Below are 27,860 nucleotides of genomic sequence, written 5' to 3' on the forward strand. Positions count from 1 at the left end.
ACTCTTTGTCACCAACTCTAAAGGGTCTGCTATCATTCCCAGCTTGCAAGCTAACAGATTAACGTGTCACAAGGCACTCTTGGATCAGAGACAAAAGCCTTTATTACTCATGTTCAGCAGGCGGCTGAGCTTCATGTTCCTGTGTTCCCGTTACCTCTGGCTTTCAGACAGTAAACAGTCTGCCTGCAGTGTAGGAGACCCGGGTTTGATCCCTGTGTTGGGAAGATCCCCTGGAGGAGGGAATGGCAGCCCACTCCAGTACTCTTGGCTGGGAAATTCCATGGATGGAGGAGCCAGGTGGGCCCCAGTCTATGGGGTTGCAACCATGTAGTCACTCACAACTGAGCAACTAACACACACATACATTACCTCTAGTCCTCTGAGGGTGGGAGCTGCTGACACAGCTGAGGAACCCAAGCCCCATTAAGGACAGTAGGGAATCCTGCCCGGCCTTTGCCTTGGAGGAGACATTATCTCGTTATCCTGGACAGCAAACACATTGGCTCTCTGCCCCTTAGGGAGGCCCTGTCCCTATCTTTCCTGGGAGTTTGCCTTGAAACAGAAGCTCAGGAGGCATGCAGAGCACTAAAGACCTATGGAGTCTCCCAACAGACTCCTTGGGTCTCTTTTGTCTCTTTAGGAGAACTGTAAATGATAGCCACTATTTCAGCAGTCTCCTTCAGAAGAAAGGGGCTCTGTGCAATAGAACCCTGATATGAGGTATAATACCAAAGCAGTACTCACTGTGAGGTAAGGATTAAAGTAAGAGATTGAATATTTCATCAGTCTGGAAGACCTCAGCCTCTGGCTGGCAGCTTTTCTCCTTAGCAGTAGAAAAGATGGAGTGTTCCAGGAAGCCCTCAGGGTCTTCAGTTGCTTCTTCCTGTGAAGAGTTGCAGCCAGCTGGATGACAGAGTCTCTGCTTCAGCTGAATAATGCACTTGCCAGTGCATCTAGCTTGGTGACTCTAGAGGGAGAAATTGTCAAATCCAGTGTATAAGTCCTGGTATGTACGTGAGGAAGATAAATCAGCCTCCTTTCTTGTAGGGAGAACCCAGACATGTCACCAAATGGAAAGAGTTTTACTTGTGGTTGTTTCAACTCCGTGGCAGCTGCTGCAGAGGGAGGGCTGATAACAAAAACTGCAAAGGTAGCTGCTGCATTGGTTAGAAGACATTAAACTCTCAGGGAGGAAGTTGGGAGATTGGACAAGTCAGATGGGAGGAAAGGTCCCCAGGTGCAAATTTGAAGCAGATGGTAGTACTTCTCTTCTCTCAGACTGGTTTCCTCAGATACAGAAGGCTTCCTCCTCAGTTGGAATGAAAGGTTCCATGTTGGCAGTGCTCAGGTGTTGAAGAAGGTAGTTACAGAAAGGACATGCTGTCCCTGGAGATCATTAAAGCTGCACTAAAGCACATATTCACAGAATTAAAAGCTCTGATTCAACAGCACTTCCTTCATTTTATATATAAGGGGACAGGTCTGGGTAATAAAACTTATTTATGTCAATAGTAATACTGGAAGGACTAAGCATGAGGTCCACTTCTTAAGGTCCTCTTCCTCCTACCACCTCCACATGCTGTTTAAAGATGTAGTTTTTGCTACTTGATATAACCTTAGTAGAGAGAATAGACAATCAGTTAGGGAAACTGTGGGATCAGTTTGGGGTCTGAGTTTGGATTTGATATGCAACATAAACTCTTAGAATCTATTTTGATTTCAGAGATTATGTTCGGTTTTCCAGAGACTCTCCTGCACACTTAATTGTGTGACTCTAACCCTCTTTCTCCTTATTTCTTACTTGACCATGGAACCTGACGTAAGCTTTGTTGACGGGCCCTTTTGCCAGAACTTTGCTGTCAGCAATCTTCCAAAATGGATCCTGCTGAGTACCTAAGCTGGTCCTCCTCTAGAAGGATGGTTGTGCTCAGCCCATTTTGATATGTACATGGGGTATATTAGTTTAGGTGAAAAGAGTATGCGTGTTGAATTGGGCAGAAGCATAGTCAGGCTCCCAAGTGAACAATTTAGAATACAGATATCAAATACTGATGAATCTGAGTGGAAGAGGCAGGGGAAAGCAAACGTTTTATTTGGATAAGTCACTGTAATACCAACTTAGTGTATTATCTTTGAATGGACTAAACTTTTCTGTATTTGTTTACATAGGTCTTTATCACCAGTGCCTAGAAGTTCTGAACACTACAAGCAAAGATTTGAGCATTATGGCTACGACTATAGGAAGGATCCCAAAAGACCCATCACTTGGAGAATGGACGATGAGAAATATGGACAGAGTAAACCAAGGATTTCTTCTCATGAAAATATACAGTACCGATCTTACGAGCATAGATCACCTTCTCCAAACATAAGAGGAAACTCTTCAGAAAAGTTTTATACTTATAAGCCTCCCCAAGTATATTTACCAGAAAGAGGAGATGATAGTAACAGAAGAGCTCAATATGTGCCCAGACACTCAGAAGGTATGTTCTACAGAGAGCACCAGAGGAGTTGTTATCCCCAGAAAGCACAAGGAAGATATATTCCTGATGACCGCAGAAATAGAAGAAGTGAAAAAGGAGGGACACCACCTGTGAGATCAACAACAGATTCTTTTAGATTCGAAGGACATTGGCATGAAGCTGAACCGAGGTACCAGAGGATACAAGATGAAAAATACTCTCAGTCACTTAGAAGAGGCTCTGAAGATTTTGAGAAAAGGATCTCTTTTCAGAAGAGGTATAGAAAAATATTAAACTAGCATAATTTGATATAAAGCCTCAAATGAAAAAGTCTGTTTACTTTATGGTTGAAGATAACCTTGAAAAGCTTTTGTCTAAAAGATTAAAAGCATTGCAATGTAGTTTGGGTCTACTGATAGTAGTGAAGTGTTTATTTTTAGAGTAAATCATGTAGATGGCTAGAATATATTTTTTTAAAAGATGCTATTTTCTGTAAGTAACCTTGTGCATCTATGAGCTGGCTTAAGAGATTATAGGTTAACTTTCCACTACATTTTGCATTTAAAGCCATGCTGCCCAACTTTCGACACATATAAATTCTCACTTTCTTCTCTCTAGTGCAAATGTAAATTGTTTTATGTCAACACAGGTATCCTGAGGATCATGATTTCAGAAAATACGGACACACATCAAAAAGACCTCACGATGTGGAGAGGTATGAAAACAGAGAGCCTGCCAGGAGCCCGCAGTGGAAATCCAGGCATTTTTCTGCTCCTTACCAAGAGAAGAAAGATCAGCGGAACCTTGAAACCCAAACTTATCGATATGCTCCAAGGGAGTTCCCAGAGACCAGTTCAGCAGCCAAGGTATCCTGTGATTCTCGCCACAAATATCGGAAGACCTCAGATGGCGACAAGGACTTTTATGATGAAAGAGCTCAGAAGTACCCTAAGGAGGAAGATAGAAAATTGGGTTCTCAAAAAGGCCCTGTGAACAGAGAGTCCAGTTGTTCTCATGCTGGAAGAGGGAGAGAGACTGAAGGTGGGCAAGTCAAAGAATCTTCTAAGCCATCTAAGAAAGACTGTGCTGCCTTAACCCACTCAGATAAAAGCGATGTTGATTTGAGATCCTGTAAGGACACACGGAAGGACAAAATAAAGAAAGAAAGGGCTGGCAGTAAAGAGAGCAGCTCTTCCTCTAACCAACTTGATAATAGTGATTCCGACTTGAAGCCTTCATCTGTCTTTCTTAAGAAGAAGTCACTCACAGTTAAAGTAGATGTGCAGCAAGGACAGAATAAATCTAGGTATTATCTTCATTTTTTCTTAATGATGTGTAATAATTGTTTCTGCCACCTTTTTTTTAGCTTTGAAAATAGAGTTCGTAGTATGTTTAGAGTTCATCAAGTGAGGGGGTGGGAATTGCCAGATTTTTCAAAAAAGCCCTGTAATGGGGATTAATCCCGTGATTTAGTAATACAGGATGATGTCATGTTTGTTTCCGTGTTTGTATCTGAAGATGCTTTTGGGGTGCAGGGCATTCTATGGAGTTGGTCCTCTTCATGAATTTATGTGTTTTTATGTTTCCACATTTTCTATACCCACAAATAGGTCAGGTAGTGTTCAAGGAGACCTATTCCTTGCTCAATTTCTCAAAGCCTGTTTTCCCTATTGCATGAAATTCAGAGAATTTTTGGCCTGGAAGGGACCTTTCAGCAGGCCCTGATATTATAGAGAAAGACCATGAGGCCTTGAGAGATGAAGTGACTTAGATCTGAGTCCGTGCCTGGGGATCAAATCTATATGTCCCCTTGTGTCTCAAGGAGGTGGATGACTTAACGTGGTTCTTGCTACCATCTCAAAAGGAGTGGAGCTCAACCAACTAGCTTCTCCTAGATAGAGGAATTAGGCTAGAGTCTATAAAGAGGCCAATTTGTAAGACATTTGGTTTAGCGCTTAATGAGACTTTAACAAAAAAGGCTACTTTTGTAATAGGTTTTATTCCTCTAAAGTGGATTGCACGCTTTATTCTATTACCTCTGTTTATGGATTCTGAGAATAATAAGGCACTGACACTTGGATGCATCAGCTAGTTTGTTTGTTATCTTAATACACTACCAGCATGCGAGTTAAAAAGTGATGGACCATGTTGATTTGGTGATTTATGTTCATAGTTGACTCGTATCTGTATTTGAATAAAAAACTAGAGGGAACAAAATCCAAGGTTAGAATGTAAAAGTGAGGGTGGTAAACCCCATAGTCTTTTTTTAAAAAAACAAAAAACAAAATACATTTGTTTCTTTCTTTAAAGTTAGATTTAACTGTCCCTTTTCCTGATTTTTTTTTACATTCATTATACTTGCAAAAATACCTTAGAATATACATATGTATATTTATATGTACACAGAAAGAATTTATATATGTGGTTATATTAGAAGAAGTTGGACAAATAGAAGGGAGGGGGAAATCACCCATAATCCTACTACCCTAGGACCATTTTATTAATATTTTGATACAGCTTTTTGGGGCTACTTTTCTATATGGTTGTCATAACTGTATATAACTATATATATGGTTGTCATAACCCACTCCAGTAATCTTGCCTGGGAAATGCCACGGACAAAGGAGCCTGGTGGGCTACAGTCCATGGGGTCGCAAAAGAGTCAGACATGACTTAGTGACTAAACGGCAACATTCTATTTCATATAATATGTCTTAAGTCACTTTGTGCTATATTTCCTACTCGTTCTTAATCTTAAGAGTATAAAGGCTCTGCTGCTGCTGTTGCTAAGTCGCTTCAGTCATGTCCGACTCTGTGCGACCCCAAAGATGGCAGCCCACCAGGCTCCCCTGTCCCTGGGATTCTCCAGGCAAGAATACTGGAGTGGGTTGCCATTTCCTCCTCCAATGCATGAAAGTGAAAAGTGAAAGTGAAGTTGCTCAGTCGTGTCCGACTCTTCGCGACCCCCTGGACTGCAGCCCACCAGGCTTCTTCGTCCATGGGATTTTCCAGGCAAGAGTACTGGAGTGGGATGCCATTGCCTTCTCCGTAAAGGCTCTACTAGTTCTTAATCTTAAGAGTATAAAGGTTGCTCTAAGCATCAAGTTTAAGGGTCTTACCTTAAGATTTTTCTCTTTCTAACCTTATATTATGAAAATGTTCAAACATACAGAAAAGTTGAAACATAATTGAAATATAATTGAAAGTTGAAATAAAACATACAGAACTGTACACTTGACACCTATATACCCACCACCTAGAGTCTACAATTAACATTTTACTCTACTTCTGTAATCACATCTGTTCATCTATCATTCCATCTTAATTTTTCACTGCATTTCAAAGTGAAGATACAATTATACTCACCTTTACATATTTCAGTATTTAATATTTGTTTACAGTTTTTTTCTTTTGAGGTAAAATTACATGCAATCAAATCACAAAAATCTTGAATTTTTACATAAAAGTAAAATCACAAAAACTTAATTTTAAAATGATAGTAAAAGTAATTTAAAAATAAAATCTTGAATTTTTAAATATTTAATAAATGTTTTATACTTAAATTAGAATTAATAAATTGCTGTAACATTTTCAAAGAATGCTAAAAGTAATGATTTTGAAGTATTTTATTTTAGTAGACCTTATTAGAGATAAGGTCCTAAGATAAAAATCTTAAGGTAAGATCCTTAAACTTGATGCTTACACTGTTAATTTTATAACTTCACATTGAGAAATAGAAGCTCAATCTTCATCATGTGTCACAAAAATGAGCTTCCTAAAATTGAGGCTGCTGTACCTTTTGTTTTGAATTTATAAACTGTCTTGTGAATTTCATGGCCCATTTGCGGGACCTGTCAGTACATGTTTGAATTACCTGACAAGGACCTACAGAATGGTTTGTGTAATAAAGAGCTTCACTGTAAGTTCTTTCTAAAGACTTGAAGAATCTTGATTCTTCATTTTATACATTTGTTTAAAATGTATAAATGGTGGTTCATTTTATACATTCATTTCCTTTCTTAGCTTGGGTCAGGTTTTAATACATGTTCTTTGAGTTATCAGTGCAGTTGAAAACATACAGTTGTCACCTAGTGATTTTTCTTGATAAATATATGCATCTTTTCAGTATGGCACTGCATCATAATCAACAAAAATCTTTCTCTCTGATTATAATTATTAACTGATGAATGAATGTGGAAGAATTTTGTGGGGTTGAATTTAGTTATGTGTGGACTGATGAAGTGTCCATAAAACAAAGGTTTAATAGTTAATACCCTCAACAGAGCCATGTTCTCAACTCCCAACATAAATTAGATTTTCTTCTGCTTAATAAAACTGAAATAATCATAGAGTGCAGAGAGGTTATTTGTTGGTTAAAATCTAGAGTATCCACTTTTTTTGGAGATACTAATAAGGCAGTTCATTTTATATATTCATTTACTTTCTTAGCTTGGGTCCGGTTTTGATACATTGTCTTCCAGTTATCAGTGCAATTGAAACCTAGTGATTTTTCTAGGTATTAGTTTGTATCTAGAATAGCAGTAGGTGACACTTCCTTGAATGTTCAGTGCATAGTTAATACTTCTGTCAACAAAGTCAATAGAAGTAACAATTTTGAAGGATTATTTTAGTAGACCTCATTAGAGATGCTGAACACTTAATTTTATAATTTGATGTTGAGAAATAGAAGCCTAGTTGACTTAGTGACCTTCTAGTGACCTACTTTGTCAGAAACTGCATTATCAGAGGTAGAAGTTACATATGAGTCATAACTGTGTTTCAGAGTGAAGTTAAGAGCATCACAATATGAAAATCTGTACTAAGGTTGTTATGAACTCCAAACACTCACTGTTGTAGACATCTGAAAGTCATGGGGCAGATGAAGGGAGTTTGGGTTTACTATTGGACAGAATAGGTGAGAGACTGAACCTTGGTCAGGCTAGGAAGATGGTGAGAGGAGGGAAGGAGGGCATGCCAGTCTCCAGAGAAGAGTAAGCTGGGGCAGGTGGACCTGCACTGAGGCTCCTTTGACTTCCCAGGTGCTGGCACTAGGCATCTAGAATGAGAAGGTTGGCTAGTGAAGGCAGCATTGGACTGACTGCCTCAGCCATATTTGCATTTAATCCTTTTATTTCCCAGTGAAGAGATACAGAGAGGGCATCCCTGACCCTACCCATTTTTCCCCATTCTAAAAGGGGAATGAGGTAGATGATGAGCCCCAGAAGACACTGGAGCCCTGATGCTCTGGGCAAACAGGTGCTGCTTAGGCTGGGAAAGAGTGAAAAACCACAGCTAGGATAGAAGGAAGGTAACCTAATCACACAAGCTTACCTGTGATGGGCACTGTTCAGCTGGAGGCAAAATAAGCTGGATGGAGATGTTTTTGTGATACACAAACCTGCTAACTTGCTGCTAGGTATCACAAAAATCTACGAGTGTTTTCCTTCTAATATTTCTCATATATATTTTCTAAACTAAAAAATTAATTGAGAAAAGATTCCCTTTCATTCCTGTGTTTCACTCAGTCTTGGGGGTCCTGGTATAGGGAGGTAAACTTTCTGTTTGATGTTGGGATGTATAGGTCTTTGTCTTCCAGTAGGTCACTGCGCAGTTTCGTAACATTGGGCAGGTCACCTGGCTATGCCTTTTGGGGCCCAAATTAACTGGGTGTTCCTCTTGGATCTGTGAGTCTGCTTCAGTTGGTCATGTGTTGGTAACTATTGAAGCTGACTTACAGGCTCATCATAGGATTCTCTGAACTTTTGAATATATTTGAGATTTTCTCTTATAAAAAATGAAAAAATTTAAATTTATCTAAATTAAGTTAAAAAAATTTTTGAAGTAAGCCAAGAAAGTTAAAAAACAAAAATTGATCTCAGAATTTTGAAATCTGTCATCTTTTAAAGTGAAACTTACATTTCATATTGTGCCATCATTTTCCATTTTATCATTTTTTTATTCAGCAGATATTTTTTGAGGACCTACCCTGTGAGACAGTCTGTTAAGGTGCCCTGGGACTATGGACCCACATAGGATTAGGTTTTCTTCTCCCCTGGTCTTAGAGGCAAGAAGATGATGTTGGTAATACTATGGCTCAGTGGAGTGATGTGTGAGGTGGTGTGTGATGTGTGATTCACATGATCCCAAGCTGGGGGATTCAGGGAAGGCTTCTTTCAGGAGTTGACATGTGAGCTAGGCTTTGAAGATTGGTGTGTTTTAGACATGTGGAGATGAGATGAAAGACCTTTTACATTTGTAGGTTAACAAGACAGAAAACACACCCAGGAACTTTGAGCTGTGCCATTCTGAGCAATCTAGGGAAAGGAAATAGAAGGGCAGGAGGTGTGAAGGTAAGACTGCCACACTGCCAGCCTGATGTAACAGGATTAGCTGCTGGGAGAGGGCTCAGTTTTGGCCACCTTCTATCAGGTGTCTTGAAAGGGCACTGAGGTTGACAAGGCCAGTTACTGGACTTTTGTGAAAAAGTAATAATGAGATGTTGAATTAAGGGAGTAGCAGTCTCCCTAATCCATTTCCCTCAACTCCAAAAATTCTAAATGTGTTCTTAGGAAGACAAGAACAAACTTATGATTTGGAAAGTGCTTTGTGATAGTTATTAGCTAGAAAAAAACTGAGAAAGGAAAACTTTACATGTGTCATATGAATTTTGTTACCTATTGTAAACTTCCAGAGAGCAGGAGATTATCCATTGATTTTGGTGGTTCGGTTTTTGTTACTGTTGTTTTGCCAGGCAGTTGGTTTTTTAACTGTGGAGAAGAGGAAATTAAGTTTTAATGTAGTTTTTTAAAACGTTTTGTTAGTTGTTATGTATGACACTCAGATGAACATCAGGGGAAATATCCTTAAATAGAGAAGGAAAACCGGGGTGAAGTGGGGGGAGGGAACAGAGAACCCAGAAGATTTAATAGAATACAGGTGATGGCTACATTTTAATTTTTAAAAGTGTCTAAAATGCATCTCAAATGAAAACATTTGGTCTTTCCAGTTTAACTATTTGTTTTGGGGGTATTTTGTGAAATTGTAAACTTGTTGATCAGTAATGTCATAGGAAATACTAAAATATAAACGAAGAAGTGATTAAATTTGCAAATGAAACTACCTAGAACATTTTGCATTTTGAAGTCTCTAGAAGTTTTTGCTTATAGCAACAGTATAGTTATTTTTAAAAAACAAAATTTCAGGTTATATTCTTTTCATGTATATTTTCTAGAAAGATGATCACTTTTATATTTTTTATTAAAAATCTTGTGGGGTATCTCTAGAGAAAAATTTTAAACTGGTAAATATCAAGAATTATGTATAGCTTCAAAGTATACCACAGCATTCCTATGAATTGAGAGTTGAACTTGGAGTGGGGAGATGAGAGTTATGACAGTAATCATAAATTACAAGTAAATTTTAATAATTATCTGGTGAAAAACTGGAAGCCTTTATCAGCTGGTTTTGTCTTGGGGGAAACTGAGACTGCAATGAAAACCGTTATCAACTGATTTCCCCTTATAGATCATTTTTATTATTCTATTTAAACATCTTATTTTTCTCCTGTAAAAAAAAAATGTAAAGCTGTTATGGGGGTATGGAAGAGCTTTTTGTACCATTAAACCCCTTTGAAAAGAAAGCATATGTAATTCTTTTTTTTAATTTATTTTTTATTTAAATTTATTTATTTTAATTGGAGGCTAATTACTTTGTTAGTAGAGGTTGTTACAGGTCCATTCTAGCTTCTAACATTTATCACTAAATGTCTTTTACTAGTTACCAGATGTAGAATGAGAAGCTTGGAACAAATTAGGAGGAGAAATGGGCCCTCTAAAGAAAGTCTTTCTGATTAGTCAAGGAAACCACGGCAGTGGCATCAGCCTGTGGCGTAGTCACTCATCCATGTTTCTGCTGTGGCAGGGAGTCAACAGGGCTGATTTAAGAGGGAGCATGAAAAATCAGATGGAAGGTTTTCCTCTGAGAAGTTAAAAATAAGCACTTAAAACCATCTTGCTAGAAGAGTTAAAATTTTCAGTTAAGAATATCTTTAAGCCCTTCATAACCTTGGAGCAGTTTTAGATATATGGCTGTTAAGTGACGTCAGTAAATAAATACGTGCATGTGTACACCCACAGCCCCAAATGTATCCATCCGATTGATTTTTGTTGCATGAAGAGATATTTTTTTCTAGTGGTGCTGCTATTATTTAAAATATATTTCAGGGCTCTCTTTTGGATTTATCTTCGGATTCTGAAACATAATCATAAAAAACCCTAGCAGTTGTAAATCTTAATTCTTTGGATAATGAACTTATTTTTTAGGAAGAGCCAGAAGCTATTCAGAGTTAAATGCAGAGGAGTGAAATGGGTATAAGCTGGTTAGTGCCGTTTTGGGTCCAAAATGAGGAATAAATATAAATAATGAGGCATTTTCTTTTCTGACGCATAAACTGCCTCCAGATGAAGAATTTGAGTGGTTTTAAGCGGGAGTAGCATTCTTAGAATAAAGTATACTTTCCCACTATGACATTTGGAAGGATTACATGCAAATGAATGCTTAACCTCGGGGATGAAAAGCAAAACAAATGACATCTATTGTCTCAGTATCATGACACCTTCTGCATAGAGGTATTGCAAAAATTAATATTTGTAAGCTCTGAGCCCCTTTGTTTGGCATGAATAATTGTTATATGTCATAATCATAAAATTATAATGGTACTTGAAGGTCAGGAAAGTGCTTAATGAAAGTTATTAAGATTCAGAAAGTATTAAAATGGTAAGATGGTTGGGGTTATATTATAAATGGTAGTATATCCTTAAGGATATATTTAGGGTGAACAGTATCATTGCTTCTCATGATCATAACTTTGCTAACAACTAAGGCTATTTTCTGAGAGTTCAGTGAGACTTTGTAAGTGATTAAGCTAAACAGAATTTGATTTCAAAATACTAGTCTCAGCTCATTACTGACATAGAGGTTTAAGGATTTTTATGAAGTCAGAAACATTATTATGTTTGATATCAGCTTGTAAAGAATGGTAGTATTTCAAGATAGTGTCAGCTTGCTGGCTTTATAGTTTTATGGACATTTTGGAGTAGAAAATAATCTGATTATATTTTGCATATTGAGTGTCTTCAATGCCATGCTGTATTTTTTGAAGTAAAAATTGTTTAGCTTAGAATTTTGAAGATTTTATTATTAAAGTGGAAAATATTTGATGATCTCTGATTTGAAAAGGAGAACTCAAGACTGTGTGCCTATAGCTATTTTCTCCTACTCATTATTGTACATGTTTATGGCATACAATTTAGTGCCTTAATTATAAGAAAAAAATAAACATATTTTTAGTTTTATAGTTATCTTGATTAATTTTAATAAGTTATTTTCTCAGTGAATAGTCTCAAATTTAGTTAAACATTTACAAATTATTCTAGGGTTGCTTCTAGCTATTCCACAGAGAGACAGATGTCACATGATTTGGTTGCTGTTGGCAGGAAAAGTGAAAAGTTTCATCCAGTGTTTGAACATCTTGACTCAACTCAGAATACTGAAAACAAACCTACAGGAGAATTTGCTCAGCAAATCATAACTATAATCCATCAAGTTAAAGGTTGGTATATTTCGCACATACATTAGGGATAACGCAAAAATAATGTACTGACTTTTCACGAGATATAGGTAAATATCTGATATTGTAATAGTAATTAATATTTCATTATAAGTTAAATCATTAATTAGGAAATCTGTTGAAGAAAGTAGCACATATTAATTCAAGCCAGTTGTTCTTTTTATGTAGTTCCAATAATCTGGTGCTTCAACTCATAATAGATTACAAACTGAAAATTATGAGGTTAGCTGCTGCAAAGGACAGGTGTACTGAGAGCAGAAAGAAACAATACCGATAACCCAGTATAAAGGAGGAAATAACAAAAGCCAGATATGAAACTCAAGAAGCTCGAGAAATCTGGAAGTGTAGGTCATTTGGTCATATTCCTAAAGCCCCCAAGGGTGTTACTGGGACTTTGTGCCATAAGGGTGATGCTAAGTGATCAGTAAAAGACTCCAGTATTATTTGTTATACTTTATGATGTCAGGGAATTGCATAATTAATATTTTAAAGGTTTTCATTGAGTTGTGTTTTGCTTTCGCTTCTGGCCAGTTTCCATTAATTGGAAAATTTAGTCATGTAGAATAACTTTCTTTTTGATGCTGTGTAATTAAGGCAGTTTTGCGTATTATAAGCTAGGATCTTTCATGAATTTCAAAATTTTAATTTTATATTTCTTACTAGATGATTGTGTTGATCTTTCTTACTTTCTTAAAACATTTTGCAAATGAATTATTTTCTCTGCAGCCCTCAAACTATGGCATATATTTACTTTAAAGAATACAGTTTGAAACAGTTCACCTTCTCAATTCCAGCCCCTCTCACCCAAAGGAAGTGTGGTCCTTGGCAAAAAGGAAGCTGGTATTGCAGAAAAACCCAGGAGATTGTCCCAGAACAGGAGCAGTACGTTAGGGAAAAGGATTGCTAAAGTAGCTTTCTCATGGGTCAAGTGTATTATCTTACTGTCTATTCTGTTCAAAGCTTGTAGCATAGGCACTTTGAGAATGTCTTCATGAACTTCCGTTAACACTAAGAAAAAGGGAGTTAGGAAGCCTTCTGTGATATGTAACCATAGCATTTAGCATTTGTTCAGAATTTTTTTGATGTTTTAGGGTTGTTTTTGAAATTATTTTTGCTCTAAGTGAACTGTAGAGCTCTATGCCAGCTTTACTTCCCACATATAGTAACAGTGAGGAAGCTCTTACCTTGGAGAAGAAAGGTCCTCTCTCTGAAAAAGCCAATATTTTTTTTTTTCACCTCTGGCAAGTAAGCAGGAATGCCAAATAGGAACAGAATCTTTGCATTCATAAATCCATTTACTGTTGCTTGAGCTTGGAAAAAACATGTGAGCACTACACATTAGTCTGTGAAATAAATTTAGGTCCCATATTTTTAAGAGAAAGCAGTTTGGATGTTTTTTTAATAGTCCCTTAGTCCTGTGCTTATTGTATATATAACCTTTTAAGTGGAATCAGTTTTACACTGAGATAAAACTTTTTGTTTCCTTTTGCAGCAAATTATTTTCCACCATCTGAAATAACTCTGCATGAGCGTTTCTCAAAAATTCAAGTTAAAAAAGCTGCAGATGCAAATGAAACTAAGTTGAGCTCGGATCCAGAAATTCACAGGTAATGACTGATTATTGTATGCCCATATAACTCATGGGAATAAGCCTCAGAAAAGATGTGGGAACATGCTGCCTGCCTCTTGGGTTTACTGTAGACTCTAGAACAGCATTTCCTGCCTAAAACAGGACTGACCCAAGTAGGTACTAGGCCAGTGCACGTTGATAGACTAGGTTGTATTAAAGCCATGACTGCTGCTGCTAAGTTGCGAAGCCATGACTAGCATTGTTTAAATGTGCAGGACTTTGAAAATATTTACCTATCTAACTTTGATTCTGCTGTGTCTATAGTAATTGCCTACTGAAGTTATCACTGGAAGAATGAAAGACAGTTGTCGAGCCATTGAAATCATGGGTTGCTTCATGTCCTCAGAAATGACTGTTCTGAGGGCAGCCGGATGAAAACATATGTCTTCTTCTGCTGGCACCTGTCCAAGCAGGTGGTGCGCCCTGTCTTGTGAGCTGAGTTGAATCAATGTTAGAATGCAGTAGATCACCGGAGCCAAGTTTAAGGTTACACAGACTAGTGATTTGAGAACTACTAAGGCTTCACTGTGATGTTGTTTACAGGATATGTGTGTCCTGGGAGACTGCCACATAGATGAAAAACCACCTGATAGCAGATTACTTTTTCTTCCTTCAAGACACACCAGCTTTATTTCAAATTCCATTCTGTATAAATGGAATCGAGGTATCAGTGTATAACATAATTATTTAATTGTAATATGCCTTTATTATTTTAGGAGAATAGATATGTCTTTGGCCGAGCTTCAGAGTAAACAAACTATGGTATATGACTCAAAACAGGTAAGTGAATATGGTTTTTGATGGGGGATTATCTTATTGTTGACAAACTAATGGGAAAGGGAACTGGTCATTGGGAGTAAAAAAGGTAAAGTGGGTGAGGAAGGATGATTGAGACCCAGGAATCTGAAATTTACAAAGCTCTCCAAGTGATTCTAGTTTTCAGCCAGGTTGCAAAGAGAACACTGGCAAAAGACAAAAATATTCCCTAAGAGAGACAGTCCCTAAGGATTTTACAGCTTTGTAAAATTGACATAAAATTATAGTGTTTAATATTCATCCCAAAACATCACAGTATAAATCTTGCAGAAAGTATGTTTGATACCTTTTTTCCCCAAAGCAGTCATGTGAGATATATTTTTAAGTTGTATGTGGAATGCATGCAAAAGAACTTAGTTTCATTTGATATTGCCCTTCTTTTTACTGAAGATTATATGAAAGATTCTATGGAGTATGAACTAACAAAATAATGAAAATAATACTTTTTTTTATTGTTCCCACCCCTGCCACCTCTGCCTACCCTCATTTCATTGCTATTAGAAAAACTATCTTAACTAGCCAAGGGGGAAGAAAACTGGCTCTTGTTTTAGAAGAAGTATATCAAGTTCTAAAAAACCTGCTAATTATTCATTGAGAGTGAAGAGTTTTTTAGAGATTTTAATAAATACATTTATGATAAAATATATAAATAATTTTTTTCACATGTATGGTTACAATTTTACTGAATTTATAGAGATAGGTTAGTTTATTGAATCAATGATATTTTCAGGAAATTTCTGTTAATCAAAATACTATAATAAACTTATAGGAAATTTGAGGATTTTTTTAAATTACCTTTAATTCACTTAACACAAAGTATTATTTGATTGTCTTTCCTTGCAGTCTTATGTCTGAAATTTTAACATGGTCACTGTCACAGTACATACAATTTTGGATGCTTTTTCTTTTTACATAAGCTATAATAACATTCCTTTTATGTAAAGTCTCTCAACTCCCAATGACCTTTTTATAATTGAGACTTTGCAAGTTTTAGTAAACTTTTCAGTGTTTTTCCATGTTTACTTCCACATAGTCTATATCATCATAATTTAAGTGGTTGTACTTTATTCCTATGACAAATTTGCCATAAATTTTTCTTCCCTTCTCCTTTAAAATTTTTTCACACTCAAGTTACTTTCATTTTTTTGTTATTTTTTAAATAAAACATTTTGAATATACTTGGATAGATAGACTTTTCTTTGGTATAGAGGCCCAGAATTCGGATTCCTGGTTCAGTGTTATGAACTCTGCTGACTGTGTTTTGTCAATTGTGTCTCAAAATACTTCTATCTGTTTATACTACTATTAACAAGATGAGTACAAGATAACTTATTTAGGACTTTAACTTAGGGTTCTTGTTCAATACGGTCTTTGTGCAACTAACAGTAATGTGAATGGTTTGTCTTCTGTCAAAATTCCTCAGACTCTGGTCAAAATAATAGATCCAAGTGACCTACGACATGACATTGAAAGAAGGAGAAAAGAACGGTTACAGAATGAAGATGAGCACATTTTTCACATAGCTAGTGCTGCAGAGAGGTAATCAGTAGATGAAAAACATCCTTTTATCAGAGAGCTTTTGGTTTTAGCATATTTTCCAATTTTGTGTGTGTGATGGTAATTTTCACTTTAGTGTAGGAATTTAATCCTTCAAATCCATGTCATATGTTTATTAAAATGTTTCAGAGTTATTCAGTGGTCATCATGTGCTATTTCACTGAAACAATAAAAATTATGGGGTAGGTGAGTATTTGAGGTCTTTGTGATCTAGAGAGAAGTGTAGTAGCTTTTTTAATATCAGCAGGAGCAAATACCAGCAAATATATGGACTATTTGGCTCAAGCCGATTGAAACTCTGACACATTCTGCCTTTTAGATTCTGGTATTCTTTGAATATTGCAAGATTTCCTGAGGTTATTGCTATCCTCTTTCAGAACTCTTCATGGATGTCTGTCCATGAAGCAGAGGCAGGTGTAGTAGATAATGCAGAGGAGACCTGGGTTTGAATCCTACCTCTGCCAGTTTATAAACTGTTTGCTCTTGGGCAAACTTGCTTAGTTTTTGGAGCCTGTTCCTCTATAAAGTGAGAATAACCAATTTATGTTGGACAGGTTAGAAATATCACATGAACTAACACATGTGATGTACTTAATGCCATGAGTGGCACATTGACTGTCAGTAGATCCTTGTTTTTCGTTCCCCACCCTGTACCTCTTTTTAGGGCTTCTGAGTGTTCTAGAGTGGTCGCAGTTAATCTCTAGTTCTGAAAACTATGTAGAACTCATGGCAACTCTGGGACCCCATATGATTATGTGGTGTAATTGAACAGGACAAAATTTCCAGTTCACTCAAGGGTCCTTAAGTTATTTAGATCTCCCAGAAAGTGGGAATGTGTGAATAGAAAAGGCTGGTGCTAATTCTATTTCCACAGTCCTTAGTTTCAAAAATTAATATATTTGACTAGACTTTTAAGTCATGTCTATGGGTAACTAGGTCAAGATACTAGAGCTTGTTTAAAACTGGAATTGATACTGACAGTAAGTTTGGGATTAATTAAAAGATAGCAAAACTGCATGTTGAGGCATATGAAATAATTGAAAATAAAATAGTTAAAATCTTGTCTCTTGGTGGGTGATCTCCCGTTTCCTATATGACATGGCATGACTGCTCTTTAGTGACACAAGCTCTGTCATGCTATTCTTGACTCAGCAAGTGCAAGAAACTCAGGGTACCAAGAAAAAAGGGTTTTAAAACAGATTTTAGATAATCAACGTACTATAAAGACCATGTGAGGCTTTAGAATATATCTTTATCCTTTGAGGTAATGAAGAACTTGAGCAATGGAGTTTTACCTGAGTTCAATACCTGGCTTTGTAGATAACCTAGCTGTGTGACTCACCTTGGACAAGTTACTTAATCTCTGTTTTCTTAAGCTGTAAAATAGAGATAAGAATTATACTTACCTCATGGTGGTGGTGAAGATGAAGTAAAGTGATGCATGTAAGCTGCAGAGTAGTTAGTCAGCATTAAGTATTATTAATGTTAGCTTTGAGGATAGCATTGTGTGCAAAAATGTCTTCTGGCAAGTTGTCTTTTGCTGGATCTGTTGAGCTGTTTTATTTGTATTAGATGGCTAGTGTGTCTTGGTGGAGCCATGAGAATTTTTTTTTAGATATTACTTACCATAAAAGTCACCCTTTCAAAGTGAACAATTCAGTACTTTTTAGTATAATCACAAAGTTGTGCAACTGTCACCACTATCTAATTTCAAAACATTTTCATCACCCCCAGAAGAAACCCTGTACAATTAGTTGTCACTCCCTATTTCTTTGTCCTTCCAGCCCCTGACAGCCACTAATCTACTTTCTGTGTGTATGGATTTGCCTATTCTTGACATAATTGCAGTTATATAATATGTGTCCTTTTGTGACTGGCTTCTTTCATGTAGTACAATGTTTTTTATGTTTCTCCATGTTGAGCGTGGACTTCCCTGGTGACTCAGTGGTAAAGAATCCACCTGCAGTGCAGGAGCCGCAGGTTTGATCCCTGGGTTGGAAAAATCCCCTGGAGGAGGGCATGGTAACCCACTCCAGTATTCTTGCCTGGAGAATTCCATGGACAGAGGAGCCTGGCAGGCTATCGTCCATAGGGTCACAAAAGAGTCGGACACAACTGAAGTGACTGAACACACACACACACACACACACACACACACACACATTGAGCATAAATAATCCTTTTCTGGCTGAGTAATGTTCCATTGTATGTATTCACCACATGTTTATCCATTCACTGGTTGATGATTATTTGGATTGTTTCCGCTTTCTGACTTTTGTAAATTACGGGGCTGGAACATTTGTATGCAAGTTTTAGTGTGGACATAGGTTTTCACTTCTGTATATACCTGGGATTGGATTTGCTGGTTCATATCATTACTGTGTTTAACTTTTTGATGAACTGCCAGTCTATTTCCATAGTGGGTGCACCATTTTACATTCTCACTATCAAGGTGTGAGGGTTCCATTTTCAATACATCCTCACCAACAGCTGTTATTGTTCATCTTTTAAATAAGATAATATAGAACCTTTAATCTCTCATTTTATCCTAATTCAATTTCCTTGTTAACATAAGAAAAACTTTTTATTTTATCCTTTTATAGAAATTCAGTTTATTGAAATTGACCTCACTAATATTTTTCTATAAACCTTTTTAATCAAGTCAGTGTATAGGTTTCCATAGAAATTTAGAAGAAATGAAATATTACAAAATTATAAGTCATAGGATATAACTGTTTCTCTCCTATGCAGTTTTTTTTTCCCTTAAAAGTTGTATGTAGGCTCTGTGTCTGTGTTTGCTCACCACTGTATCCCCACTGCCCTGGGCTCAGTTCATATTTGTTGAATGAAAGATTTTCCAAAGGTGTAGACAGGACAGAGACACTGAAATCATAATGCATTTAGATCTGGATCACTTTTTATTCCCTGATACCTTAAAGTCTTTCCCAAGCAAGCCTCACATCAGGGCATTCTGTCTCATCTCTAAGACCCTGGTGTTCTCTGTCTTTTCCTACTTCCAACTGGCTTCTTACCCTAAAGTCTCTATGTCTCCTCCTGACACACTATTTCTCCCACTTGTCACCAGCATTAATAAGTTCCCTACAGTGTCACTGAGGTGCTGTGTTAGAGGGGCGTGGTATGTGTGTGATAATGCAGCTTCTAAATATTATCAGTAGACTTCAAGAGAACATCAAACTGCCTAGATTTTCTTTTTATCTAGGCGGGTTTTAGAAAACATCAGTTTTTATTTTTGCTATTGTAACAGTCTGTATCTACTGAACTAGAGTTAACTTTGTAAAGATCTTTTATGCATATATTCAACAAATATTTATATATTAATGTCTATGTTCTAGTCACTGTTCTGAGCACTGACTTAGAACACTGAATTTTGACTGTTTTAAGTATAAGATTCATTGGAATTAAGTACATTCACAGTGTTGTGCAGCCAACACCTCCAGAACTTTTTAATCTTCTCCAACAGAAACTCAATACAAATTAAACAGTGACACCCTATCCCCCCAACTCCTAGCCCCTCATGCCTGTATTGACATCGCTATGAATGTGCCTATTTTGAATACTTCATACATATATAAATAGAATCATGCAATAATTTTACCTTTCAGTCTGACTTATTTCACATGGCATAATGTTTTCATCCATGTTGTATCATGTGCCAGTATTTCATTAAAATAATTTATTCCTTTATAAGGCTGGATAATATTCCATTGTATGGATATGCCACATTTTATTTTTTGATGAACATGTGTCTGTCTTTTGGCTATTGTAAACCATGCTGCTGTGAAGATTGGTATTATCATATTTTTGATTATAGCCATCCTAGTGGGTTTTAGGTAGTACTTGTGGTTTCGACTTGCATTTCCCTGATGACTAATGTTGTCAAACATTTTTTTCACGTGCTTTTGTGTGTGTCTTCTTTGAAGAAATATCTATTCAAATCCTTTGCCCATCTCTAACGGAGAAGGCAGTGGCACCCCACTCCAGTACTCTTGCCTGGAAAATCCCATGGACAGAGGAGCCTGGTAGGCTGCAGTCCATGGGGTCACTGAGGGTCGGACACGACTGAGCGACTTCACTTTCACTTTTCACTTTCATGCATTGGAGAAGGAAATGGCAACCCACTCCAGTGTTCTTGCCTGGAGAATCCCAGGGATGGGGGAGCCTGGTGGGCTGCCGTCTATGGGGTCACACAGAGTCGGACACGACTGAAGTGACTTAGCAGCAGCAGCCCATCTCTAAACTGGATTATCGTATTTTTATTATTGAGGAGTAAATTCTTTTTATATTCTGGGTAATACCCCTTTATCACATACATGCTTTGTAAAGAGGATTTTTTAAAGTCCATTGTTTTGTTTAAAGTAGTAGTAGTAGTACAGGTATGATTACTGTTAATATTTAGTACATTTCCTGTCATTTTTTTTCTGGGCATATACATGTATATTTTAAATAAGTGAAATTATCCTCAGTATTTTACTTCGCCCCTTGCTCTTGACTTACTATCATATCGTGAGCATTTTGACAGAATATAAGGTTTCTTGACATTTTCAAAAATCCTATGTGGCTATTTCATGTCAGGTTCCAGGATCAGAGCTGGGACTATAAAACAAGCTATTGGCAGTGTCTCCTCTGAAGAAATTGTACATCAGTAGTTACAAACACAAATGATACTTGTGAAGACCCCAAAGTGCTGTATGTGCACAGAGCAGGGACCCCTAGTCCACTGCAGAGGGGACTGGGAAAGCCTTCTTGGAACAGGTTCAAGTGGGGCTCACTCTTGAGTTTGATCTGAGTTGGAAGGAAATTGCAGCAGAGGAACCGGATGGGCCAGTGTGTAGAGGCAGATGATTTTGTGGTGTGTTCCAGGGGCCGCGTGGAGCTGATGTTCCCACAGTTTGGTGTGGGTGTTGGGGAGGTTAGGATGAAGCAGCTGGCCGAGGCAGCAAGGGTGTGACCGGAAGGGCCTTGGTGGTCAGTGAGGGAAGTGTGGATTTTGTCCTTGTGTCAGTGGGGTCCTGTAGCAGAGCTGCAGTGAGGCCGAGGCTGTGAGCTCTCTGTTTGCCACAGAGCAGGAAGGGTCTGAGGAGCACTGTGGGAGAGGCAGGATGTGACAGAAAGAGAACCCCTTGAAGGCTCTGGGAATGAGGCAGGGTCAGAGGAGAAGCCAGGGAAGGACCTCCCTCCTGGGTAGAGCTGGTCAGGAATAACCCTTGGGAGCCTCCAGAACTCACTTCAAAAGGAGAGGGGAGCCAGAGTACAGAGGCCGCAGCTCTACCAGTGAGAAGGCCCAAGTTGCTCACCCGCCTCTTCTCTGGAACTTTAGCCACTGAGTCTGTTGGCCCAGGGGGGGGCTGTCCACTGCTGCCAAAGGCTCAAGAGCTGTGACTATCTTCCCTCAGAAAACATACAGTCTGTGTATGATTTCAAGAGTTCCAGCCCTAGGAAGCCTGTCCTTGGATTCCAAATTAAGAACCCTGGTCCTCAGAATACTATTTTCCCCTGTTGCTAACTTCCAACTTGGCTAAATAATGTTCATAGAAAAATGAAGAAATGAGGGGTTTAGCCCTCGTAACTATTATTTGTAATTTTAGTAGTGATAAATAATTGAGGTTTTTTTGTTGTTGTTGTTGTTTTTTACTGTCGTGCTGGTTTGTTTCCGAAGGGTGTAATTTGATTTCTCTTGTTTATTTGTTGGATAAACATAAACTAATAAAAGATTCTTATTTTCTCTTTCATTTTATTAGGAGTGATCAGCATTCCAGTTTTTCAAGGTCGAAGGATACTCATGTTGATGAATTCCAAAAACCTACATCTTTTGAAAAATCAAATTTTAGAAAATTTATTCAGAAACCTTGCTCAGTAAGATTGTATTCCCAACTTTTTTATTTTTGTATGTTCCATTTTCCTTCTCACATGTATCTTTAGGTACATGGACCACCAATGTTTTTCATGTTTGTAATTGTTTATTAATAAGTGTTATGATTCTGTTGTTCAGTGTTAAGATTCTGTTAAGGCTTATAGTTATTATGACCAAAGAAATGATCATCTCATTTGATTTAGCAGGATTTTACTGCATGTATTATAGAACTAGGTTTCTTAAATTTTTTGTAACAATTTTATTAAGGCTTATTTTACATACCATTAAATTCACCCAGGGAAGGTATACAATTTAATGATCTTTTATTAATTTACCAATATGTGTGCCATCACCATAATCCAGTTTTAGAACATTTTCATCACCCTCATTAGATCCCTCAAGCCTGTTTATTTATTCCTTGTTCCCACCCCCAGCTAACAACTAATCTACTTTCTGTTTTTAAAGATATGCTTTTTCAAAGGGCACCTCACAGAATGGCAGCTGCCTTCCATAAGAGCAAGCAGGTGACAGCTAGAAAGATGGAAGCAGTGTCTATTTGTAACCTAATCTCAGAAGTGATATCCCATCACTTTGACCATACTCCATTTGTAAGAAGCAAGTCACTAGACAGAGCCCATATTCAAAGGCAGTAGCATAGGGGCCTGGATACTGGACTGTGGGGATGATTTAGAGCCTCATCAGAAGCCGCCTGATACAGTCTTCCCACTGGTCCCTTCATGTACAGAATACGCCTCCTCCCTCTCAAGGTCCCCCACAGTCTCATCTCATTACATGTGTCTTTTTGCACTTATTCAAATATATAGACTTAGTATAAACTCAAGATGACTACTAGGAAAAGGATTTTATATGACTTTTCTTGAACTGGGGAGAGAAATAAAGATGTGAAAGAGGAAAATTTGTGAAAAGTAGACTCCATAGCAAATGGAATAAATAGAAGGTTATAAGGTATTGATTTTGGAAAAAGAAATCCATCTTCAGAATGGGCCCATCTTCTATGTTACCATCAAAGGCTTCAGGTTCTTTGTAGTTACAGTCTTAATACTCTGCCTTCTGGAGAGGGAAATGGCAACCACTCTAGTATTCTTGCCTGGGAAATCCCATGGACAGAGGAATCTGGTAGGCTACAGTCCATGGTGTTGCGAAAGAGTCAGACACAACTCAGTGACTAAACAACAACAACTATAAACATTAAAGCAACTCCTAAAATAAAACAAAAAATGTATTGATAATAAGTGGAAAAATAGAGAATATAAAAATCACACACACACACACACACACACACACACTCTGCTTTCTGATACTTTCTTAGTCATGGCAGGAGCATCTACTTAAAGCAGGAGCCTGAGTCAGCAACACCTGCCTCGTACAACATTGAGAATTTATGTTCTTGGTCAGTGGGAACTTTAGCAATTCCTGAGTTTGTTTCTCTTCTGGGTGCCTTGAGTAAATACTAGATTTACAGTCCCCTTTTCTAAAAGTCACAGACTGTGTTAATGCAAAAGTGTGTATTTTGTTAACGATTCTCACATTCATGAATTAAACTAGTCCTTCACAAACTAGCATAGGTTACATGAAGGAAGATGTGTGTATGTTCATACAGCTAAGCTACATGTTCTGTGTTTTTAATCCCATGCATTTAAAAATGTATATTTTGGGGGCCTTCCTGGCTGTCCAGTGATTAAGACTGCACTTCCAGTGTAGGGGGGTGCGGGTTCGATCCCTGGTCAGGGAACTAAGATCTCACATGCCATGGGGCACAGCCAAAAAAAAAATTGTGTATTTTTTGAATGTTGAACTTTTAAAAATAAAATTTAAAATATATTAACCCATACTAATAACTTTTTTCATGCAGAGTGATCCTATGCAGAGAAAAGATGTCATTACTCACAGACCATTTGTTGAGGAAAACAATCAAAATACAAGAGGCTTTAGAAGACCTTTTAAGGTAGAGTGCTATTTTCCATCTAATTCCTGCTTTAGGTTTTTGCTTTAGAACATAATGTTCTAAGTGTTAGTAAATTAAAAGCTCTTTATGTGATTTTTGAAGTAATAGCTTTAGTATTTCTGGATTATAGTTAACTGTAATCAGTTTAATGATGACCCCTTTCCTCAGAATTTGATTTTCAAATATATTTTACCAGTGGAACCCTTTTTCAAATATTATATGGAAACTCAAATACATAAAACAGATCTAGATGGAGTGGCTCCAGGTGGAGAGGCAGACAAGATCCTGCCCCTTTACCTCTAAGATGTAATCGCGTAGTTATAGAACCTTCTCCAGGATTCACCGATTAAGAAACCTTGCCCTTAGACATACAACCCTCACAGGTCTTCCAGATCATCAGAGAAAGTCTCTGGTCCCACATGCTTTGTTAAAACATATTTCATCACATTACAATTACTTGTACAGCTATGTCTGATGTCAGTGTTACTTTTAATCAACTGACATGTTTGTTTTTCTAGAACAATTCATGCCTCAAACATGGAATAAGAATTACAGTGCAAAGTATTATATTTCTCTCTCCTTGCTTTCAGAAGTTGGGGTGCTTTTAAAATCCATTTTGACTGAATTTTGATAAATCCTTTTTTCATATTTTTTCCACTCAACAGTGTCTCTTTCCCCTCCCCTGAAAAAGAAAAGAACCTGAGGTTTTTTTGGTGAAAGTAGCAGGCAGTTTGGCTAGAGTAGTTAGCTCACTAGGAGGAAGTTAGTATGACCAGAAAGGTAATATAAATGATCTCCAGACCATAGACTAGGAGTGTACTTGAGTGATCTTCTGTTAATACCTTGGCTTCCTAAGTCAAAATTTCTAGATGTCAAAAAATTTTTTTCAGTGGGAGTAACACAATTTGTAGCCATTGCCTAGATAAAATTTTTAACTAATGGTTCATGTACCTAAAAGCATGTGTGACATTAGGTTTTCAAAAATAAAAAATAGGGGACTTCACTGGTGGCCTAGTGGCTAAGACTCCATGCTCCCAATGCAGGGGACCCGAGTTCAATCCCTGGTCAGGGACCTAGATCCCACATGCTGCAACTAAGAGTTCTCATGCCACAACTAAAGATTCCGCATGCTGCAACTAAAAAGATCCCACATGCCATAATTAAAAGAACCTGCTTGCCAGCAACAAAGAGTGAAGATCCCATATGCTGCGACTAAGACCCAGCACAGCCAAATAAATAAATATTAAAAGATAATAGCTAGGACCATAGAATATATAAACATGTTTCATACCATCTTTTAATCTGTTGAGCAATGAGGTATAAAACTAAAAATGTAATGTCTGCATAACTCAGAGACAGTGTAGGAAGACTTTCAGATTTAAGTGTTTCCTACATGTTGCACTTCTCATTGGTAATATGTACTTGATTGTAGTAATTCTTTTAAGACTTGTAAGATCTATTTCCTGTTATCCATTCTCCTTAAGGGAAAATTCTTTAACATTAAAAGGAGATGAAATAATCCTTCCTAAGAAAAGGAGCTATTTCATTAAAATTTACTTTTTACATAAATTGGACTAATTCAGAGTCAGATAGTAATTACCTTATTAGATATGTAAAAATGGGAATGTAAATCACAAGATTAGCTCTGATGTATCAAGTTATAATTCTGTTTCACCTGAAATTGTTTGTAGCCTTAAAAAAATAATAGGCCTGGTATAAATACTTTTTAATAAACTATTCTTCATTATGCATAATGTACCCATTTGTGAAATCATCACAGAAAGAGGAATCTACTTAGTTTTAAAAATTACTCCTTTGTAAGATACCAGTTGTATATTTCCCACATGAGACATACAAATACTCATTGTCCTCTATGTCTGTTGTAATACTGGACAGTATACAGGCCAGGAAATGTCTTGTTAAGTATAGCTCTTATCTTGGAAATATGTGCAGTAGTGGGATTTTTATGGTAAAGAAAGATTGACTCAAAATTACTGACAAGGATAAAGTTAAGAAGAGTTTTTGATTCTCAAATAGATGTTGATACTTCCTCCACCCATTTGGGATTTGATATATTTCACTATGAATCAGAACAATAATTCTGAAGTTTTTAAAGTTGTGTTTTTCTTAGTATGATAAATTTCAAGAATTTAAAAATTTAACTTAGTAGTTTAAAATATTCATTTTATATAAAATATTTTTTAAATTATTACTACAAAATGAACTAAGAAGCTAATTTGAGGAAAACATACTTTATTACTATCATTAACCTTTTCCCTTTAAATACCTGTAATACCTAGAATTAAGGGCAGCCAAAGTTCCAGACCTTTTGCCCTTTCTTATACTAACAAAGTAGATTTGGAAGCTGTAGTTTTAACATTTAATTATTTTTTTCCTTTACAGACCAACTTTAGAGGTGGCAGATTTCATTTCCAACATAAATCAGACCTAGTACAGAAGAGCTTGTACATTCAGGCTAAATATCAGCGTTTACGGTTCGCTGGTCCAAGGGGATTTGTCACTAATAAATTCAGAGAAAGATTACTGAGGGGAAAAAAGGTTAGTTGGATTATTATCATTTAAAAATGTTGAGTGACTTTAGAACTCCTAAAGTATCTATGTTTAATAGATAAATTCAGGTTTTTAAATTAAATTTTGACCTAAGAAGCAGCCTACATATCAAAGTTTTTATTGCATGATAGTTGAAGAAAAACTTAAAGGAATAATGGTAAAAGATTTGTGAGACCACTTAATTTTAAAATGCCTTGGCTGTTATACCTCAAATACTTTAAATATGCCAGCTGTTTGAACAGTTTAGAATTTCTGTCCTATGGTTAATCTTTGAAATGGAAATTTGGGTAAAGACTTAGTGTCTGAATCATTTTAGCCTAATACAATGTAAATTTTCTAAGTACCAAAAAATATTGAATTGACTACATAAAAATGGCACATAATTACAAAATACACTAACTTTTCTTTTTTCCCCATTCATTTGTTTTTTGTGATAAAATACATATAACAAAATTTGCCATTTTAACCATTTTTATACAATTCAGTGGCACTACTTATATTCACAGCACTGTGCAACCATCATTACTATATGCTAACTCTTACTATTAATAAAAAGTTTCACTACTTGATGATTTGGATTGTGTACTCTTTAGTTGTGGATTGATTTTATTTAAACTTGCCATGTTGGCATTTGAAAATGCAGCATGCTGCTGCTGCTAAGTCGCTTCAGTCGTGTCCGACTCTGTGTGACCCCATAGACGGCAGCCCGCTAGGCTCCCCCATCCCTGGGATTCTCCAGGCAAGAACACTGGAGTGGGTTGCCATTTCCTTCTCCAATGCATGAAAGTGAAAAGTGAAAGTGAAGTCGCTAAGTCTTGTCCAACTCTTCACGACCCCATGGACTGCAGCCTACCAGGCTCCTCTGTCCATGGGATTTTCCAGGCAAGAGTACTGGAGTGGGGTGCCCAATATAAAAATAACTTTTGCAAATATTTGAAATGAGAACAATAGCATTTTACTGTTATGTGAGGCATGTTTGTCAATTTTTGACTCATTTTTGTTAATTATTTGGGGCTAATATTTTCTTTTGAGAAGTAGATGTATATCTAATGTTACTATCAAATAATCTAGTTGTAGCTTTATAAATTTTCTAACCTTCAGTGTTCCCATAAATATTCATGCTGGTAAAGCCTTTACACTGAGCTTACTTAGTGATTTTAGTAAAACTTATTTTTCAAAATAAGTAGACCAGTAGAATGGAGTTAACAATTGTTTTTTTATTGAAGTTTTCGAGTTGAATAGAATATCTTCTGTAACTTCTCCCACCCTTCAATTTTAACTGACAACCTTAAAAGAAGTTTTTAATTTCACTATGTCTGTCACTCTTAGTGTTATGAAAGCTGTCTCTTGTTTAAAAA

At 36.9% G+C, this 27,860-nt stretch overlaps 1 protein-coding gene across 9 annotated transcripts in view; it reads left to right on the forward strand.

Moving 5' to 3' along the window:
• BCLAF3 (BCLAF1 and THRAP3 family member 3) overlaps nucleotides 1-27,860 on the forward strand; it is a 52,475-nt gene that overhangs the window by 15,504 nt on the left and 9,111 nt on the right. For 7 of the 9 annotated variants that reach the window (XR_011565344.1, XM_070784551.1, XM_070784554.1 and 4 more), the window contains 9 exons: nucleotides 2,170-2,739; nucleotides 3,112-3,768; nucleotides 11,897-12,072; nucleotides 13,583-13,697; nucleotides 14,437-14,500; nucleotides 15,960-16,075; nucleotides 21,853-21,967; nucleotides 23,839-23,931; nucleotides 26,335-26,490. Coding sequence is in view for 8 of the 9 variants with exons in the window: in XM_070784551.1 (XP_070640652.1) it covers nucleotides 2,170-2,739; nucleotides 3,112-3,768; nucleotides 11,897-12,072; nucleotides 13,583-13,697; nucleotides 14,437-14,500; nucleotides 15,960-16,075; nucleotides 21,853-21,967; nucleotides 23,839-23,931; nucleotides 26,335-26,490 (2,062 nt within the window). In the remaining variant the exon portion in view is untranslated. The remainder of the gene's footprint in view (nucleotides 1-2,169; nucleotides 2,740-3,111; nucleotides 3,769-11,896; nucleotides 12,073-13,582; nucleotides 13,698-14,436; nucleotides 14,501-15,959; nucleotides 16,076-21,852; nucleotides 21,968-23,838; nucleotides 23,932-26,334; nucleotides 26,491-27,860) is intronic. The other 2 variants (XM_070784555.1, XM_070784556.1) reach the window with 2 other exon arrangements.

The sequence above is a fragment of the Bos indicus genome, chromosome X (genome assembly GCF_029378745.1).
Source record: "Bos indicus isolate NIAB-ARS_2022 breed Sahiwal x Tharparkar chromosome X, NIAB-ARS_B.indTharparkar_mat_pri_1.0, whole genome shotgun sequence".
NCBI classification, from domain to species: domain Eukaryota; kingdom Metazoa; phylum Chordata; class Mammalia; order Artiodactyla; family Bovidae; genus Bos; species Bos indicus.